This window comes from Solanum tuberosum, unplaced genomic scaffold (assembly GCF_000226075.1).
Source record: "Solanum tuberosum cultivar DM 1-3 516 R44 unplaced genomic scaffold, SolTub_3.0 scf00080, whole genome shotgun sequence".
NCBI classification, from domain to species: domain Eukaryota; kingdom Viridiplantae; phylum Streptophyta; class Magnoliopsida; order Solanales; family Solanaceae; genus Solanum; species Solanum tuberosum.
Genome location: NW_006239007.1, coordinates 1191260 through 1209175, shown reverse-complemented (window position 1 = coordinate 1209175; position 17916 = coordinate 1191260). Strand labels below are relative to the sequence as shown.

At 35.5% G+C, this 17916-nt stretch overlaps 1 protein-coding gene across 1 annotated transcript; it reads left to right on the top strand.

Moving 5' to 3' along the window:
* The first annotated feature begins 6 nt into the window (after positions 1–6).
* On the top strand, positions 7–13461 carry LOC102588230 (serine/threonine-protein kinase HT1). The gene is made up of 6 exons (XM_006346616.2): positions 7–921; positions 1451–1583; positions 1847–2042; positions 2557–2681; positions 5804–5962; positions 12779–13461. Exons 1-6 carry the CDS (start codon positions 713–715, stop codon positions 13067–13069), a joined length of 1113 nt encoding a protein of 370 aa, XP_006346678.1. The 5' UTR covers positions 7–712; the 3' UTR covers positions 13070–13461.
* Positions 13462–17916: the final 4455 nt, after the last annotated feature.

Sequence of the window (17916 nt, the reverse complement as noted above, 5' to 3'; positions counted from 1 at the left end):
CTCAACACTCATTACATTACCAGAAAATACACTCTTCACAAGAACGCCATTTTGATTGTATTTGTAGATAAGAGTTTCTAGTACAGAACAAAGTTAACCCACTACCCCCACCCCCATCCCCCAAAAAAGGGACCAAAAAACAAACCAAAAAATAAAAAAAATAAGAGTAAAGTTCAAAGCTTTATAGGAGTCTTCAAAGTTGCTTGTTAGGTCCTCATCTATGCATGAAAATTTTATAGTATTTTGCTACCACTATAGGTTTCTCTGTTGTTGCTTTCTTTGAAGATTCTTGATTTTTATTTTTTTGGGGTTTAATCTTTACGGTATTTAAAGACTGCTAGTTCTTGGGTTGTTTAAAAATTGAGTCTTTTTTTCTTTATCAAGAAAAGGGGTTGTGGTTTTAGGCGATGCTTGAGTTTCTTTTGCAATTTCAGATCGATGAGAGTTGGTTGAAGTTTTGAATCAAAGTGAATTTTGGAGTCAATATTTGGTTTGAGTTGTTTGAAAGTTGTATTGAACAAGTGTTAAAGGAAGAAGCTTTGCATATGAGGGTTGAAGTTTAGTCTAGTATCAAATATCCATTTGGTCAATAGAGTATTGACTTTTCAGTGTTGGGGAAAGAGTGGTTGTTTGCAAGTAATTTGTAGGTTCAAAGTGTGTGAGGGTTGAGAATGAGGCATTCAGGGATAATTTGATTCGAATTTCGCAAACCATGAGTTGCAGTGAGAAGAGCAGAGAAAGAGAAGAGGAAGAAAATCCTGTTGGTAGTGTACATAAATATGTTGAAGGTGTTTCGCGGAATGGATCAATAGTACCCTCAACACAATTATCTATTGATGAGAGAGTGTTGGTGGATCCAAAACAACTCTTTATTGGAACGAAAATTGGCGAGGGAGCTCATGGAAAAGTTTATGAAGGAAGGTAGGTAACGCCGTTCTTGTAATGTTACCCATGTTTGTTTAGGCTAATGATTTCAGATAGCAGTTTCTCGTTGTAGATTCGGAGGGTTGCAATAGCAGTATAGAGCTGATTATCTCTGGTGTTCTGCCACATTTCATTTCCTACTTTAAAATTGTGATGTTGTAAGACTGTAACTAGTGGATCATGCTTTAGGTGATTGGCCAGTGTGACACTGTTCTATTGGTTTACTAGTTAGGCTACTACTATATAATTAAGAAAATGTAATATGAGAGTTTGCTTGCCATTTGGAAAGGGCTTACAATTGGAAATTGATATATTCATTGATTCTTACATTGTAACTGCAAGTAATTATTTTCGTCTGGTGATGTTTCTAGTGTGGCTATTTTCCTTTGTCTTGTGAAGCAGTCAAACGTGACAATATCTCTCATTTGAACTACTTGAAGATATAAAAAACATTTGTGTTTTTTGTTATCTGCTCTGATTTATTGTACATTTTTCATCTATCGAAAAATGCTTCATGTCTCTCCAGGTATGGTGATCAAATTGTTGCAATAAAAGTTCTTAATGGTGGTAACACCTCAGAAGAAAGATCTTCACTTGAAGGCCGTTTTGTTCGGGAAGTTGTTATGATGTCAAGAGTAAAACATGAGAATCTTGTAAAAGTAAGTATCATTTTTCTTTTCCTTCCAAGTTCCTTCAACTCCAAATTAATATTCTGATTATCTTTTCAAAGTGCTGTGTTTAACTTCCTTTGAACAGTTTTTTTTTTGTTAAGTTTAGCAGTCAGTAAGGTGTTAGCTAGTTAATATTCACATACACGGTTATTTAGGTTCTGTAGTTAGCTCATGTTGCTTCGCCTATTATGTAACTGGTGCTAAACCTTTTACATTTCTTGGACCATTCATATGATGGTTCGTGTTTGCAGTTTATTGGAGCTTGCAAGGATCCTTTGATGGTTATAGTTTCAGAGCTACTGCCTGGAATGTCTCTTCGGAAGTACTTAGTCAGCATTCGACCAAACGTGCTTGACCTACATGTGGCCTTAAATTATGCACTTGACATTGCTCGGGCCATGGAATGTTTACATGCCAATGTCATTATACATAGAGATCTAAAACCTGGTACCACTTGGTTAGCCGAGCTGTAGAAGAATTTCTTCTTGTTGTTACTGTAGTTATTCATTGAAATGTTAAACAGGCCAAATATTATGTTTTTGGACTATATTCTTTTATCCATCAATATTTTACAGTTGGAAGAGTTCTTTTTTCTGGGTTATCTTATCATTTTATGTTGGCTCTTCTATGGTCAGTAATCTAAGTACTATTGAAGGAAGAAGTTATTAGTGAATTGTGGTATACATTTCTGGCTCCACCAATCACTTCATCGCTTGCTATCTCACTTTTTTAATTCTTGTAAAAAGAATCTTAAATGTAGTAAAGCCAACAGAGGATAGCAAACTCATATTTAGTTGATATTTTCCCTTGATGCATGGTTCAATTCATGCTGCTAACTTGGAGTATATTCTTAAGTTGGCATCACTCGCTGTTTACCTTCCCTATTTCATTTGTTAATGTGCATTGTTTTTTAATCTTCTCCTGTCTAAGAAAGAGCACATGTGAAATGTCATTCATGCAGACAATTTGCTGCTCACGGCCAATCAGAAGTCTGTGAAGCTTGCAGATTTTGGGTTAGCAAGGGAAGAAACCCTCACTGAGATGATGACAGCAGAAACTGGGACATACCGGTGGATGGCACCTGAGGTTTGTATCTATTTAAGTACATGTTTATCAACCCCATAATATCACGAGTGAACCGTGTAGTTTGCTCCACTAGGCATGTAAATCAATGCCCCTTTGAAATTTGTTGGTTGTTATATTGTTACCAGATTTTAAAAAAAAAAAGGTTGTTGGTTGTTATTATTTCATATGAATTTATCAATATCTTTTTGTATGAAAGATTAAATTATTGGTCATATAAATTACATGGTTGATAAAATGGTTAGGGACAGTAACTATAATTCCACTAATGGAACTTGAGAAGACTACACTTTGCATTTTCTCATCTGATAGATTCGTAAAGGCTGGGAATTATGATGCTGAATAGGATTATGTACCTGCTGCATAGGAATATATGCTCAAGTAGTGACCCATCAGAATTATTTGCAAGTTAAAGGTGAAATATGACACAGTAAATGTGTTATGATTCCTGGTTATAGATCTAGTTATTGGACACTGCAAGATAAAATCTAAAGTTCTTTTTCTACGACCTATGGTGTAATGTTGGTGCGTTAAGAGAAAACCTGCAATCTCTTGAGTTAAAGTACTCAAAAACTGAAATTACTTTTCTGCTTCTCTTTCCTGTGACAAACAAATAGTTTTAATACAACACTTATAAGATAACTACCCCTAGAAACTAGGACATGACTTCCTAACATTACTGGAATGAAAAATGCACTATCACAGGAAAATAACTACTACTAAAAAAAATAACTACTGCTGTAACTATTGGATGACCTAGGAGTGATAACATAACTCTCCTCCTTTAAATCGCACTTGTCCTCAAGCGCTAAGTGCGGAAATTAGTATTTCCCTCCTTTCCAGCAAACTCTTCCTCATCGTCTATAAAGTCAATCCAGAATAATTTCTTGCATTGATGACCTCGGGTGAATGGTTCATCACAATTGAAACAAAGTCCCTTAAGTCGCCTTTCCTCCATTCCAGATCTGGTTAGTTTCTTCACAAATCTGGCATGTTGTTGAGGTGCATGTTGTTGAGGTGAGAAATCTGTTGTCTTGGATTTGCAAGCATCTAACGATTGCGAGCAAATGGGTTGTTCCTTGCGTTCATAAAGTCAGGATAAACTCATTTGTAGCAATTGCTATATAATCAGTAAGACCACATATATAAAGTTTAATTTGTTGCGACTGAGTGAGTGTACCAGCCTGCGAAATTAATTGCTCAAACTTTTCTTGGTAATTTGCCATAGACCCGATCCGGCATAATTTAGCCAATTCTCCCAATTTCTGACTTCTGATTGGTGGCCCGAAGTGAAGGTTACATTGACGTTTGAATTCATCCCAAGATGGTTGAGGCATATCTATCTTTAGTTGAAGAAACCAAAGTTGTGAGTTGCCTTCTAAATGAAAAGAAGCAAGTCCAACCTTTTCTTCTTATAGAGTTTGTTGGTGTCGAAAGAAGTGTTCACATCTGTTCAACCATCCCAAAGGGTCCTCTTGGCCATTAAATCGTGGGAAATCCAACTTTGTATGTCGAGGAATGATGAAACTTCCTCCTACTTCTGATCCTGACCCTCCTGCCACTTTATTTATTCCCTTCCAACCGTGAATCTGTCTTGTATTTTCATTTGAATCAAAATCGACCTTAGAATTCTCTAAATCCTTTGCGAGTGCATCCAAATGAGCATTTATGCTTCCTGCTAGCCAAATTGGCTGCACGTTCTTCTTGGAACAAGTTCACCAATTGTGCGAGTTGATGTTGAATTTGGTCTCTCATAACTCCCGTCTCTGATACCAAGTTGTTATGATCCCCTGTTATGGATCTAGTTATGGAACGCTGCAAGTTAAAATTTGGAGTTTTCTTTCTACGATCTATGGTGCTGGTTCATTAAGAGAGAACCTGCAATCTATTGAGTTAAAGTACTCAAAAACTAAAATTACTTTTCTGCTTCTCTTTCATGAGACAAACAGATGGTTTAAATACAACACTTATAAGATAACTACCCCTAGAAACTAGGACATGACTTCCTAACATTACTGGAATGAAAAACTGCACTATTAAAGGAAAATAACTACTACTAAAAAGAGCTGCTGTAACTATTGGATGACTAAGGAGTGATAACAAAATGCCATGATTTGAAAACCAAATTTACATTCTATTTACCCACCTCTAGAAATTGTAGCATGCAAAAGGAGTTTCCTTAACTTATACTCCCTCTGTCCACTTTTAATTGTCCTGTTGCGCTTTTCAAAAGTCAATTTAACTAATTTTCAAAGTTAAATTAGATTACATTAATTTGATATTTTAAACAAAAAAATTAGTTATTCAAAAACTGCACGAAAAGTACTATTAATTCCAATTTTTACATATCAATATGTTGAAAAAATATATCGTAAAATGTTAGTCAAAGTTATTATTGTTTGACTCTAAAAAAGGTTAAAAGTGGACGGAGGTAGTATTAAAAAGGAAATTTATGCCCCCAGGGATTTGATTGTGGTAAGAGCAAAGTGCCTGATTTGAAACCTGCTACATACAAAAGCATGATATTTAAGTGGGGACGGGTGAGGAGGGTTGTCCATTATTCACCGAGTTACGAAATTTGTGTCATTGTTTCCCAGGAATTTTTCGGTTATCCAAAGAAAACTTTAAAAGAAAATCTGTGTAATTTTTAATTTCTCCTGTTCTTCTGATTTCTGAATCACAATATTATGATCTTGATCTGAAGCAAGCCTTGAACTGTTTCCTTTTTAACTTTCGAAGGTCACAATGGACTGTGTACTTTGGCATGATGATATTCTTATCCAATTTACTATCTTTAAGGCTGTTCTATGTTGTTGTCATCATTTTCCAAATCCCCTTGTAAACTACTATCCTTCTTGGTTAATTTGGTAATTTGGCGCCCTCAAAAGTGTATTGGTTTTGTGATATTCCTACTGTAATTCCCCAATGAACTTTCATGAGTTAACTATATATTTTATGATGTGATGGTGCACTAGTGCCTTTATCAAGTTCAAATCTTTTGTCCTTTCTCTCTTTGTACTTATTCATTTAAATATGTTCTTACTTGGATCAGTTTCAATACGTTTTCTATGTTTTGTCCTGAATTTTCAAGGTTTCCCAATTAACTGAATTAATTGTTGTTGCAGTTGTACAGCACTGTTACATTGCGTCTGGGGGAGAAGAAGCATTATAATAACAAGGTCGATGTTTATAGTTTTGGTATTGTCTTGTGGGAATTACTGACAAACCGCATGCCATTTGAGGGAATGTCGAATTTGCAAGCTGCTTATGCTGCTGCTTTTAAGGTACAAAGTGTTTTCTGTCATCATCAAGCTTTTCCTTAGTATATTTATTACAGTACAATCGAGTATGCTCTTTGTTATTTTTGATTATGACAGTAAACACAGCCACCCTTTGGATCAACTTCATTAAGAATCCCAACCCTTGAGCTTGGCTTGCCTGAGGATTGGAAATTCTTGATCTACTATTCACTTTTGGCTTGTGCAAAAACAATATAGATAAGGCTGAACTCATTTTTAGATTTATAGATGTGAAGTGGAAGAGAAAAATAAGAGAACTCGACTTGATTATTCCCTCAAGCCATTGTGGTTGTTTACATGTCCTAAAAAGGAAAGGAAGTCAATATCTAATTACAATAGGAGTAAATTAAACTACATAATATATTTACATTTATTCTATTCACAAGGATTATAACACTCCTCAAGCTGGTGCATACATATATCACTTGTTTTGTTACTGGCTAGGGACTTGGCGATACCAACTGCTGTTTGAGCCATCTTCTTTCCTTCAGTGTTTGCAAAAACCAACACTGCCATCAGACTTGGGAACCTCCGGTGACAAATGTAGAATTACGGTTCAATAGTATTTTTCTCCTTTCTTCTTCGAACCTGATTTGGATTTAGCAACCTCAACAAAAGTACCTCAATGGACCAAGACCCTTAGTCTGAAAGTGCGGAAAAAGGTGATGTTTCAACTTGGTAATTCCCTCGTCATCATTGCCTGTGATGACTGTCATTAGTGTAAACCACCAAATACATGCACAACTTGGATCAAAGTGATGATAAAACCCAAAATGACCAGCTTCATTTCGGATCATGCCAAATTCTTGAATAACCATACTAAATTTTTTGAACCATGCTTGAGGAGACTGCTTCAATCCATAAAGTGCTTATTAGTTGGTCCATATATATCTCATCTTCGAGATCCCTATGAAGAAAAATGTTTTTAATAGCTAACTGGTGGAGAGGCCAATGACGAACAATAACCATATAAGGGAGAAGGTATCACCATTGTCAAGATCAAAAGCCGTGTATAACCCTTGGGGACTAGTTGTGCCTTTAGGCGATCAATCTATTCACTGGGGCCAACCTTCACAGCATATACCAAACGATAACTAATTGTAGACTTTCCTGGAGGTAGAGGAACAAGCTCCAAACCACCACTAGAGTGTGAGGCAAACATCTCCCGAATCATATCCTGTTGCTAGTCTAGATGAGAAAGAGTTTCGCTTGTCGTCTTAGGAATATAAACATATATAATGATGATACAAAGACAAAATGAGCCGGTGACAAATGATGCCAACTCAAACAAATATAGATAAGATGAGGGTTGCGAGTATAATAATACATTTCCGAGTGGCAGTGGGAGAACTTTGTGTTGACAAGTCCGCAACAAGCAAGGACTCTGGTGGCAGTCGTGAGTCAAATGGACTAGATGAGGAGTGCAGACGACGATAAAAAATCAAAAGTGGTGGAGGTGGAGCTGAGGAAGATGGAGTGGAAGTATAGACTGTGGGATCCCCAAAAGATGGAATTGGTAAGACCTAAAAATGTCTGGAAATTTAGCATAAATTTAGCATAAGAGGATATTAAATTGGGGTGACCTCGAAAGAAAGTAACTTTCGAGGACATAAGGTATAGCCAAAGATCAGGTGAGTATTATCGATAACCCTTTTGAACCCTTCTCGTGTTGAGGTCCTATATGAAAAATGTTACTAAAGAATGATATGGAACAATTTATGCTCTAGCCAAACGAATTATTGACAGAAGGCTAAAGGGACAACCAGGGAGCAAAAGAACATTGTTTAGAGTTAAGGAAGGTGAAGAATTGACTTGATCGACTCTAGTTGCCATAGTCTTAGAACCATTAGTTAAGTTTAAAGTTGGAAGGGACTGAGAAAAAATAATATTACTCCCTTCGTCCCAATTTATATTACTTACTATCCTTTTTAGTCAGTCCCATAAAGAATGTTATGAGTACGAAACCTGACTGCTGAACCCAATTTGGTATTTAAGTGGAGAATGTTACCGGGGTTGCGTGGGAGGGTCTATATCCTCGTAGTTTGAAAACTAAACTTTATGTTTGGGTTATCAAAAGTAAAAATGATTGCATTATCAGCAGTGTTGTCGAAGGTTCAGCAGTGTTGTCAAAGGTGTGCTTAAGCCTCGAAGCAAGGCTCAAAACGTGTTGAGCGCTTCGCTTAATGTGCGCTTCAGTGCTGTCATCAACGCTCTAAGACGTACTTTTCTTTGCCAATGAACCTCTTCTGAAGAGGTGGCACTAACCAATTGATATTCCACTTTATCGTATTTTTTTTTCAATTTTTTTTTTCTTTTTTGAGAAGGTAACAATTTGTATATATTTATCAATACAACACTTAGGTTGTGCTAAAACCACATTTACAAGTGAAAAAGAAGAACAAAACTGCTTCTTCTGCCTAACAAAAAAACAAGGGTGTATCATTGAGCCAGTATCTACTATGTATCTCTGGTTAACCCAAAAGCAGAAATGTCTAAAGCAGTTCAACTTAATCTCTGAACTGAACTGCTAATGTCTTCAAAACATCTGGAATTTCTCTCTTTCCAGATTGTCCACCAAATGCAAGCCAGGAAAATCCTCCATCTATTTTTTTCTCAATTTCTTTGTTCATATATTAGTCATTCACGCTTGTAATTATTATTAGTGTTCGACTATATATATTTTATATTTTTTCTCCCTTTCTGCTTTTTTTCATCATAGCGCATGCTTTATTTGCACTTTGCGCTTGAAGCCCCAACAGACCATAGAGCTTTTTTGTGTTGTTTACTTTTAACAACCGTGGTTGTCAGATACTTAAAATCTTTTGATTGGTACTTTCTGTGAAGCATTCATCTGTTCCTCTCCAACCATTTATTCTAATTTAAACATTTTAAAATTGAGTTTCAACTTTCTATTTCTGTTGGAGTAACAACCACTCCAACTAACTAAGAAGTCCTTTTGCAATGGGGGAGCTCACCCAGGTAGTGCCACAAAAGGAGAGCAAAAATGCACTTACCCACCACTTGCATTTAATCTAGAGGAAATGCGATCAACGGTTTCCCTCGCTAGTTTTTGAACAATTCGTCTAACGATAATGCAGTGTTCCTTTGTTGGTATATATATAATAAAAGTACCTCACTTTCTCTCTAGAAGAAAAAGAATAATTCAACGTGAAGTTGCTGCAGTTAAATCCTTTGGTGTTCTTCAACCGAACATATATTGGTTGACTTCTTGCTGATAATATGAGAACTAGATAAGCAGGCTTGCTTATGCCAAGAAGCTTATGTTGTGCCTTTAAATCGGAGTGTATCACTGAGGCTGTGACGAGAGTCTTCACTGGTTCTTATAATCTCAGCTGTTTGTCTGCCATGGGTATTTTTAGTCTAAGTAGAGGTTTACATGTTCAATTAGAGATAAATGGAAGCTGGAGAGATCCTCTAGTTCTAGAGAACCTTTAGTCGGTTGTAAAAGACTAATTTTCTTATAATTGGAAATGTTATGGCTACAGAGAATTCATGATGTAGGGCTTATATAGCCTTGGTCTCTCCCACCTCAATAGCTAGCTTTTGGGGTGTGGTTGGGTTGTAGCTTGTTATCAGGCCCACCCACCACCCATTCGTGCCCGCCACGCCTTGGATGGTGACACCGGTATTGTAGTGTTGGCCCGGGGATAGAAATGGTCTAACGCACAGCCGTCTAGGACGACAGATATGGAGCTGGTGGTTTGTAATGATCCTATTGCAAGGTATGAAACTAAAGTCTCACATTGATTTGATGTGGAGCTAATGTGGGGCTTATATAGCCCTGGGCTCTCGCACCTCAATAGCTAGCTTTTAGGGTGTGGTTCTCCCGGAGTTGTATCAATTCATCTTCTTAATAATAGAAAAATTCCGAGAATCAGTGGTAAAGGGATTGAAACTTGGTGGATAATAGGTCATCTCTTCAACCTCTTCCCACTCAAATACCAAACCTTTCTCAGTGACAGGATTTGAACTTAAGGATGTGCCTAACCACACATCACAGACTGTGCTCATCAGTGGCGGAGCCACCATATCTTTAGGGGTTCATCCGAACCCCCTTCGACAGAAAATTATATTATTTTTACATGGTTAAAATAATTTTTTAGGTATATATAGTAGATGTCGAACCCCCTTCGGCTACTTCGTGTGTCTATTTCTTCAGATTTTGAACCCCCTTATCGAAAATTCTGGCTCTGCCACTGGTGCTCATACCACGAGACCAAAAGCTCGGGGATGGGATTTACAGAGGATTCATATAGCTTATTTCAACAAATTTAGTATTGAGAAACAGTTAATTGATGGTTGTTTTTATTAGTCTTTTTAGTGGGGCTAGGAGATGAAACAATAGGGTGGTGATGAGACTGATGTAATTAGTCCAGGCCTTTTACAAAATTGAGTTTGGAGAAAGAAAGAGTTTGATCCTATGAAAGGTGATTGCTTTGATGAGTGAGACCAGATACGAGAGGATCTGAAAGTAAGTGTAATAGGTATCATTGTTCTGCAGCGCTTATGTGTATAAAAGGGTCAAGATAACAAATCATATCACATGAAAATAGAGATGTACAGAACCTAAATTAGGTGAAGTTCAATAGGCACTCAAGCTGCACAGGGTAGGTCTTCAAGGTTTTGATACTGATAAGATTACACATGATAAGTGAGCCACACTCAACTTTTCACAACTTGACCTTTTTTGCTTGCAGCTATATCCTTACAAACTTCTCAAGTACTAGGTGGTCTAATAAATGGTGGCATGACAAGTAGCATTTCTGTATGCCAACATCAAAGAACATTTTACCACCTCAAACTAAAGGGTACTATGTGTTGGAGGATGTGACCATCTCATTTAAAAGCTTAAGCGGTTAGGAAGAACACACTTTTAATTACTGAATTATATTGTCTCAACACGCCTCTTCACATGTGAGCCTAATTTTTTTTTAACCAAACTCGTGGAGTATTTTTCTTGCTAGGTGGTGGCGGTGAGATTTGTACCCAGAACTTCTTGCCTGCTCTAGTATTATGTTTAAATGCATGACCATCTCATCCAAAAGTTTAAATACTTGAGAGCACATTTTTGATTACTTAATTATATTATGTCTTAACTCTCAACGTTAATAAAGATATACTTAATGGCATTGAGACATAAATGTTACCAGATCCTCTTTGCTAACAACTCCTAAGAAGGTTCAATCTTTTTGCTACTCCCATCCGACCAGAATACTCAAAAGCAAAAAATGCAAAAACTATCCGTCTATTGTGGCTTTAAACTCAAAACAGGAGTAAAGCATGGACTTAAGCGAAGAAAAACACCAATGAAAGGAAAAATAAGAAGTAGAAAGGTAATGCAAAAAAAATGTAACTATAATCACACACTAATTATTTGGGATAAGAAATGAAAAGCTATAATTAAGATAGATATATATGTGACCGTGTGCAGGTAATACCATGTTAATCAAGTTCAATGACTTTAAAGTTTTTGATTAGATGAAAGGATGTAGTTTGGGTGTGTTTGGTATGAAGGAAAATATTTTCCTAGAAATTATTTAATTGGAAAATAAGTGAGTTTCTTACATTTTCTAGTTTTTGGTAAGTAAAAAAAATACTATCCCAAGAGCATTTATGTGTGAGCATGGGGTGGGGGTGGAAGGGGGTGGAATTGTCAAGAGATGGAGGTTGAGGACGTTGGGTGGGTGGGGTGGAGACAATAAACTTGGAAGTTATTTTTGGAAACTTGTTTTCCCTACTTCCATTAGGAAAGTCATTTTCCTCATTTTTTGATCAATCAAATATGAGAAAATTGGAAAATACCAAACACACCCTTAGATTTTTGGATTTTTAAGCTAGATTTCTTGTATTATTAGTTTCTTATTCCTAATCACTAGAAGTTCAGTCATGCCGTTTACCTAACAACAAATGTATTCACTTTGTCAAGTATATCCATTGTCTAGTGTTGTGCTCTTAAAGACAAAGCCCATTAGCGAAGATGCACTCACCTTAGGACCTTGTTTCACTCATTGAAGCACCGACTAGTGAGGCAAAGCACACCACCTGGGCTTCACCAAGATTCAGGGTTTAAACATGCTTTAAGCGAGTCTTTAGCCTCAATTATCCCGATAAATTTCTACTTTTCTTTTTGAGTTGCATCGAAATTGTCCGCTTCCCTTGTTAGAATCACAAATTCTTTAAGGGGCTCGTTTGTTCTCATAACAATACAGTTGCCTATTTTTCTATGATGCAAATATTATACGGGCCGTGTTTCTAACGCTTCTCTTGATAATCATACCAAGTCAAATTAGACAAGCAAATTCGGATGGAGAACTAAATTCATCAGGAATGTCCTCAAATGCCTGAAAACCCTTGGTTTAGGCATGTAACAGATTTTAATTTAAATTCTACCACATGGTGTGCGTAGTTGTCTAGTTACATTTGTATGATGATCAAGATCATGTCTGCTTCAAGCGATTCTTTCTCTTGATTAATTAGGTTTCATAACTCTTGTTGCAAAAGTCATTGTCAACATTCGTTGATATCCATGCATTACATTTAGGTGTATATGAGGGTAACTGAAGTAAAATTGTGCTCTTAGATGGGATGTGATAATCCTGTTTTTTTATAGTGATGGTGCAGTTTTAATATTTAACTCTGAAGAGTGTAAGCTAAACAATCATTTGCCTTTTAACTTTTTCCATGAGATACTGATCGTTTTATTTCTGGAGTTCTTCTGAGTTAACACATGGTCTTCTTGTTGCTATATGTATTAAATTGGTTTATGAACTGGAAATGCAGCAAGAGAGACCTAGTCTTCCAGAAGATATTTCTCCTGACTTGGCATTTATCATACAATCATGTTGGGTGGAAGACCCTAACATGCGACCAAGCTTCAGCCAGATAATCCGGATGCTTACTGCATACCTTTTCACACTTCCACCACCCTCACCATCTGTACCAGCAACAGAACCTGTGGAGCAAACGGTTGCCAGCAATGGTACTATCGTTGAGTTTTCTGCACGAGCAAAGGGAAAATTTGCTTTCCTTCGTCAACTTTTTGCTGCAAAGAAGGCTAAGAACTCACAGTAAGGTGGCAAATTTTCGACACTCGCTGTTCCAGCTCAGTGACAGGGATAAGAAGTGTTGAACAGAAACAATGTTAGTGGACTAACCAATAAACAAAACAAAGGAAGAAAACATTAGTTAATGTCATTGTAAAGGAAGTTCGTTAAAAGTACTCTCTTGTTCATATCCAATCCTCTCATTTTTATGGGAACCTCTGTAGCGTAGACCGTATAGTAACACTTTTCTTTCGCATTATCACTTGGTATCAGGATGATGATGGCTGCTTCCTGACAGATGTTTCTAACAATATATGTTGCTCTTCAGAATGCTATTCATCTGTAGCTAATTTGAATAATATATGTTGCAACTCCTATTCTGAAGTAATATCTTGACAGGCCCTTTGATGTTTGAATGAATGCTTTTCTGTTGTTTTCATACTATACAATTCTGTTCTTTGTTGGGTCTTCCTCCATGTTCAAGAGAATCTCATTATTGTTCCTGAGTGACTCGAAAGAGATTCTTTAGAGCCTGTTTGGATGGGTTTAAGATAAAAGTCAGAAGTTAGGTTTTCTAACTTATGACTTTTGACTTATTTTAGTTATTTTCACGTAAAAATACTTGTTTAAAAGTTATTTCAGCTTAAAAGCACCTGAAATAAGCCAATTTGAACCGTTAAAACATTTATTCTGCATCCATATTCGCTTAAATGCGTAATAGGGAGTACAGAAAAAATATTAAGAAAATGCATTATATTGTTGATGTTTTGATTTCTTTTATCAGAGTTTAGTTGAGGTTTTGATTTTTTTTATTTGAGAAAATGACATAAATAGTCCCTTAACTATAGGAGTAGATCTAAAATAATTCCTTAACTATACACTTAACGTATTTAGTCCTTTAACTATTCATTCTTTTAACTATTAAAAAACTTATCATCTTTGATCCCTTAATTATATACTTATCGGTTTTAGTCCCTTAACTATAAACTTACCAATTTTAGTCCTTTAAGTATTCAGTTTGGTCTTTGTCCATTTTGGTCTTTGTCCATTTTTTAAATACAAATAGCTTATGTTTATATTAACAGAAATCTTCATGAAATTAAATCTTTAATCCATTTTTTAAGTTGTTTTTCTATCCCCGCCCTTTTTTCTTCAAACTACTCTTATGAAAAGAACAATAACGTCAACGATTCAAAATAAAATTAATGAGGAAATAAGATATGAGTCTTAATTTTAGTCAATGTAGGATAAAATTAAACATATAATTGTTGTTAATGACTTGAATATGCTAATCAGTGCGGATTTTATTTAATTTACTACAAATTTCTTTACGTAAAATAAAATGAATAGAATAATAAAATTGATCTATTTAAAAAAAAAAGTTGCAAATCTACCATTTTTATAAATTTCAATTTATGAAAAATTAAACAAATTCCGTTCAATGAAGTCGTTGGAGTACAAACTTTGGATTTAACGGGTAAATTTTTTTTTCTTTTTATAGTAAAGTTTAGCATATTCAAGTCATTAGTAGCAATAATATGCTTCATTTTATCCTCTATTGGATAAAATTATGACTTATATTTTCTTTACTCGTGAATTTTATTTTAAATTGTTGAGGTTAAGGTTCTTCGCATAAGGTTAATTTGAAGAAAAAATAGCGGAGAGAGAGAGAAACAACAGAAAAAATTGCTAAAGTATTTAATTTCTCGAGGCATGAATTCCGTTAATATAAACCTAACCTATTTGTATTTAAAAAAGGGACAAAGACTAGACCTGATAAGTTTTTGAATACTTAAAGGACTAAAATCGGTAAGTTTATAGTTAAGGGATCAAGATTGACAAGTTTTTGAATAGTTAAAGGACTAAATCCATTAAGTGTATAGTTAAGGGACCATTTTAGACCTATTCCAATAGTTAAAGGACTATTTATGTCATTTTCTCTCTTTTATTTATACAATTATGGAAATTTTAAGAATGCATTCTATCAATTTCGAAATATGTGTGCTGCAGTTGTAATCTAATCGTGCATCAGACTTTTTCTAGTTGAAGAAAACAGTAGTCGTGGTTTATGCATTTTTAAGTTATAAGCAACAAATAACATAAACGGTGAATTCATATAATTTTATTATTAGTTCATATGTGTTTTTTCCCTTCTCTTTTACTGAATCTATTGTTTCTCTTTATATAAACCGGTTTAGGTGATTCACGGAGCATAGCTTATCTGACGTTCAAATAGCTAGAGAGGAAAAAAATTCAATAAATTGGCGATGAACGTAAAAGTAATATGATATATTCTATGAATACTGCAGAAAGTGAACATTAATGACAATAAGTGAAGTCTAGGAAACGCGATGTGTACCTTGTGAAGGTAGAGATACATTCTACTTGTTTTGGATGGACTTTTAGTTCAAGTAAAATGTATCAAATTTAAGTATGGAAGAAATACAGTAATGAAGAAATCATGTAAAAGATACATGAGAAGAACACTAGAAAAATGAAAGACAAGATGTAATTGAAGCAAAAAAGGAAACAAAAGGTAATAAAATTGAAGAATAAGATAGTAGGAAAAATTAGACAACAAATTGAAGAACAAGATAGTAGGAAAAACTAGACAACAACCAAATACCTATCAACTTTCTATCATAATTCTTGGTAAGTTGTATATGTGTCGTATCCTGTCTAGTCACTCTCCTCAATAGTTCTTCGGCTTACATTTACTTCTCCTCATACTTACTATTTCGATCAATTTTCAACTAAGTGAAAACTTTCATAACTTGACAATTTGTTTCTAAAATAATTAGAATAACCACTTAATTTTAGAAAATTAAGAAACCAATTTTAAAAAGGTACTTATGAAATACCTTTTAATTAATATCAAAGATTCCCCAAAGTGGGTGTTAAGCACTTCGAAAAATTCACAACTGTGATTGACCAATGATCTTGGGCATATTTATATGCTAGAAGCCAACTAAAACCCATAATTTAGCTAAGTTTGAGGACAAATTCTCATTGTATTGATAATGTTTGGGTCGTGTTTATGCATCGTGATTAACCAATATGATTAGTGGTTGTAGGTTGGGAAGCAAGAGAAAAATGGCACAAAGGTGGCAAGAAGTGAAGCGAATGTGGGTCGAACCTCAAAAGCATAAAGGGTGAGTCGCAAAGGAGTTAAAGGAAGAACAAATTGAGAAATCCCCCACCACGTATCCTCTCTGCGTCGCGAAGGAGAAATTTATTATTCCAATCGATGGTTGTTGAGACAGAGGACTATGTATCCTCTACACGCTACGGAGAGGAGGACATCAAGAAACAAGGCAGGTCCGTATTGACCCCGAGTCGCGGACCTACATGTCAATTTTTGGCCGACTTTTCCAAATTATAAATAGACTCAGATTTTATTAATTTAAGGATATTTTTTTTTCTAGTTTTTGGAGAACGACGACTTTGACGACTTGTACTTCAATTTTTAGGGTCATTGCTACTCTTTTCATATATTAATTTCTCTTATGATTATTGAACATTCAAGATTGAGAATCAAATTATAAGTAGCTAAATTCCCTTATTCTAGGGTTGTGGCTACAAATGATTGTGTAGTATTGAATTTTATGGATTGAAGTTGGTTATCACATAAATTTCTCTTTTGTACTTGATTTAGTATTTAGTGATTGACCACCATTGAAATAAACTAATCGTCTGACTTGAACTCAGGAGAAGAATAAAAGGATAGAATGTGGGACAAGAGGAGCATGCTCTTCTTTAGAGACTAGGGTTGATTTGTATCTAGAGTAGGGATATACTTAGAAATCTTGCTTGGTTACTAAACAAGATGAAAACGTAATGCTCTTCAATTGGTTCAGTCTATCCCTACTCAATGATGTAGTTAGACTGCCAATTATGGTAGATGATTCGAGGTCGAGAGACTATGATCAGACATTTAACCTTGTAAACCCGTGATTTGATAACCAATTGAAGTCCCCAGAAAAAGATACTATGCATAAATTCTAAGTTGGTTGCAGCCCTGGAATTTCCTAAGTCATTGTTTAAACTTTATTTGAAATAGAATCGCTATTAGATAGTTTAGTTTACTTTTGAAGAATTGGTAATTTAGAATTAATCATAAACCTTTCTTGACACACTTTCTTTAAATTAAAGTTATTGAAAATTTCAAATATCATCTAATCTTAAGTCTCTGTGGGTATGGCATTCGAATCTTAAACACTTGTGTGTGCGCTTGGATGCAATAAGTTTTTGGCGCCGCTGCCAGGGACTTTAGAATTAGGAATTATTTGATTTATCTAATTTCTAAATTTATTTTTCAAGTGTTGACGACTTGATCTTAGATGTCTTTTGTTGTGGGTTGTTTCCGGACGTCAAAGTGGAAGGTGAGAAGGAGTTTATAGAGCCATTTGCTGAATCAAAACGAATCTTTTATCAACGGAGAAGGAAAGCGTTCTTAACGTACCATATTCCTCTAGTCGAGGTTGAACCAAAAACACATGTAGCAATAACAGAGATGACAGGCTGTGATGTAGTAATCTCACACACAACTAATGTTACGTCTAACATTCAGAAGCCATCTGCTTGTGGTAGATTTTAGTTGAAAAAGAATATGGTGCAACTATTGCACACTAATGGACAGTTCACTAGTTTACCTCATAAGGACCCACTAGTGCACATTCAGAACTTCCTTGAAATCAGTGACACGTACACTGCAACGGGAGTATCCCCTAACTATGTGATGATCACCTTGTTTCCCTTCTCTCTATTAGGGGAAGCAAAAAGATGGTTGAAATTGGAGCCAGCGAACCCTATTACATCATGGGATGATCTTGCTCGTAAGTTTTTAATACGGTTCTTCCCATCTGGGAAGACAAC

Excerpts from the sequence above, each read along its gene's own strand:
- LOC102588230 (XM_006346616.2), top strand. The coding sequence starts at position 713 with ATGAGTTGCAGTGAGAAGAGCAGAGAAAGAGAAGAGGAAGAAAATCCT. Across the intron at positions 922-1,450 it reads GGAAAAGTTTATGAAGGAAG|GTATGGTGATCAAATTGTTG; the intron begins GTAGGTAACGCC and ends ATGTCTCTCCAG. Across the intron at positions 2,043-2,556 it reads ACATAGAGATCTAAAACCTG|ACAATTTGCTGCTCACGGCC; the intron begins GTACCACTTGGT and ends TCATTCATGCAG.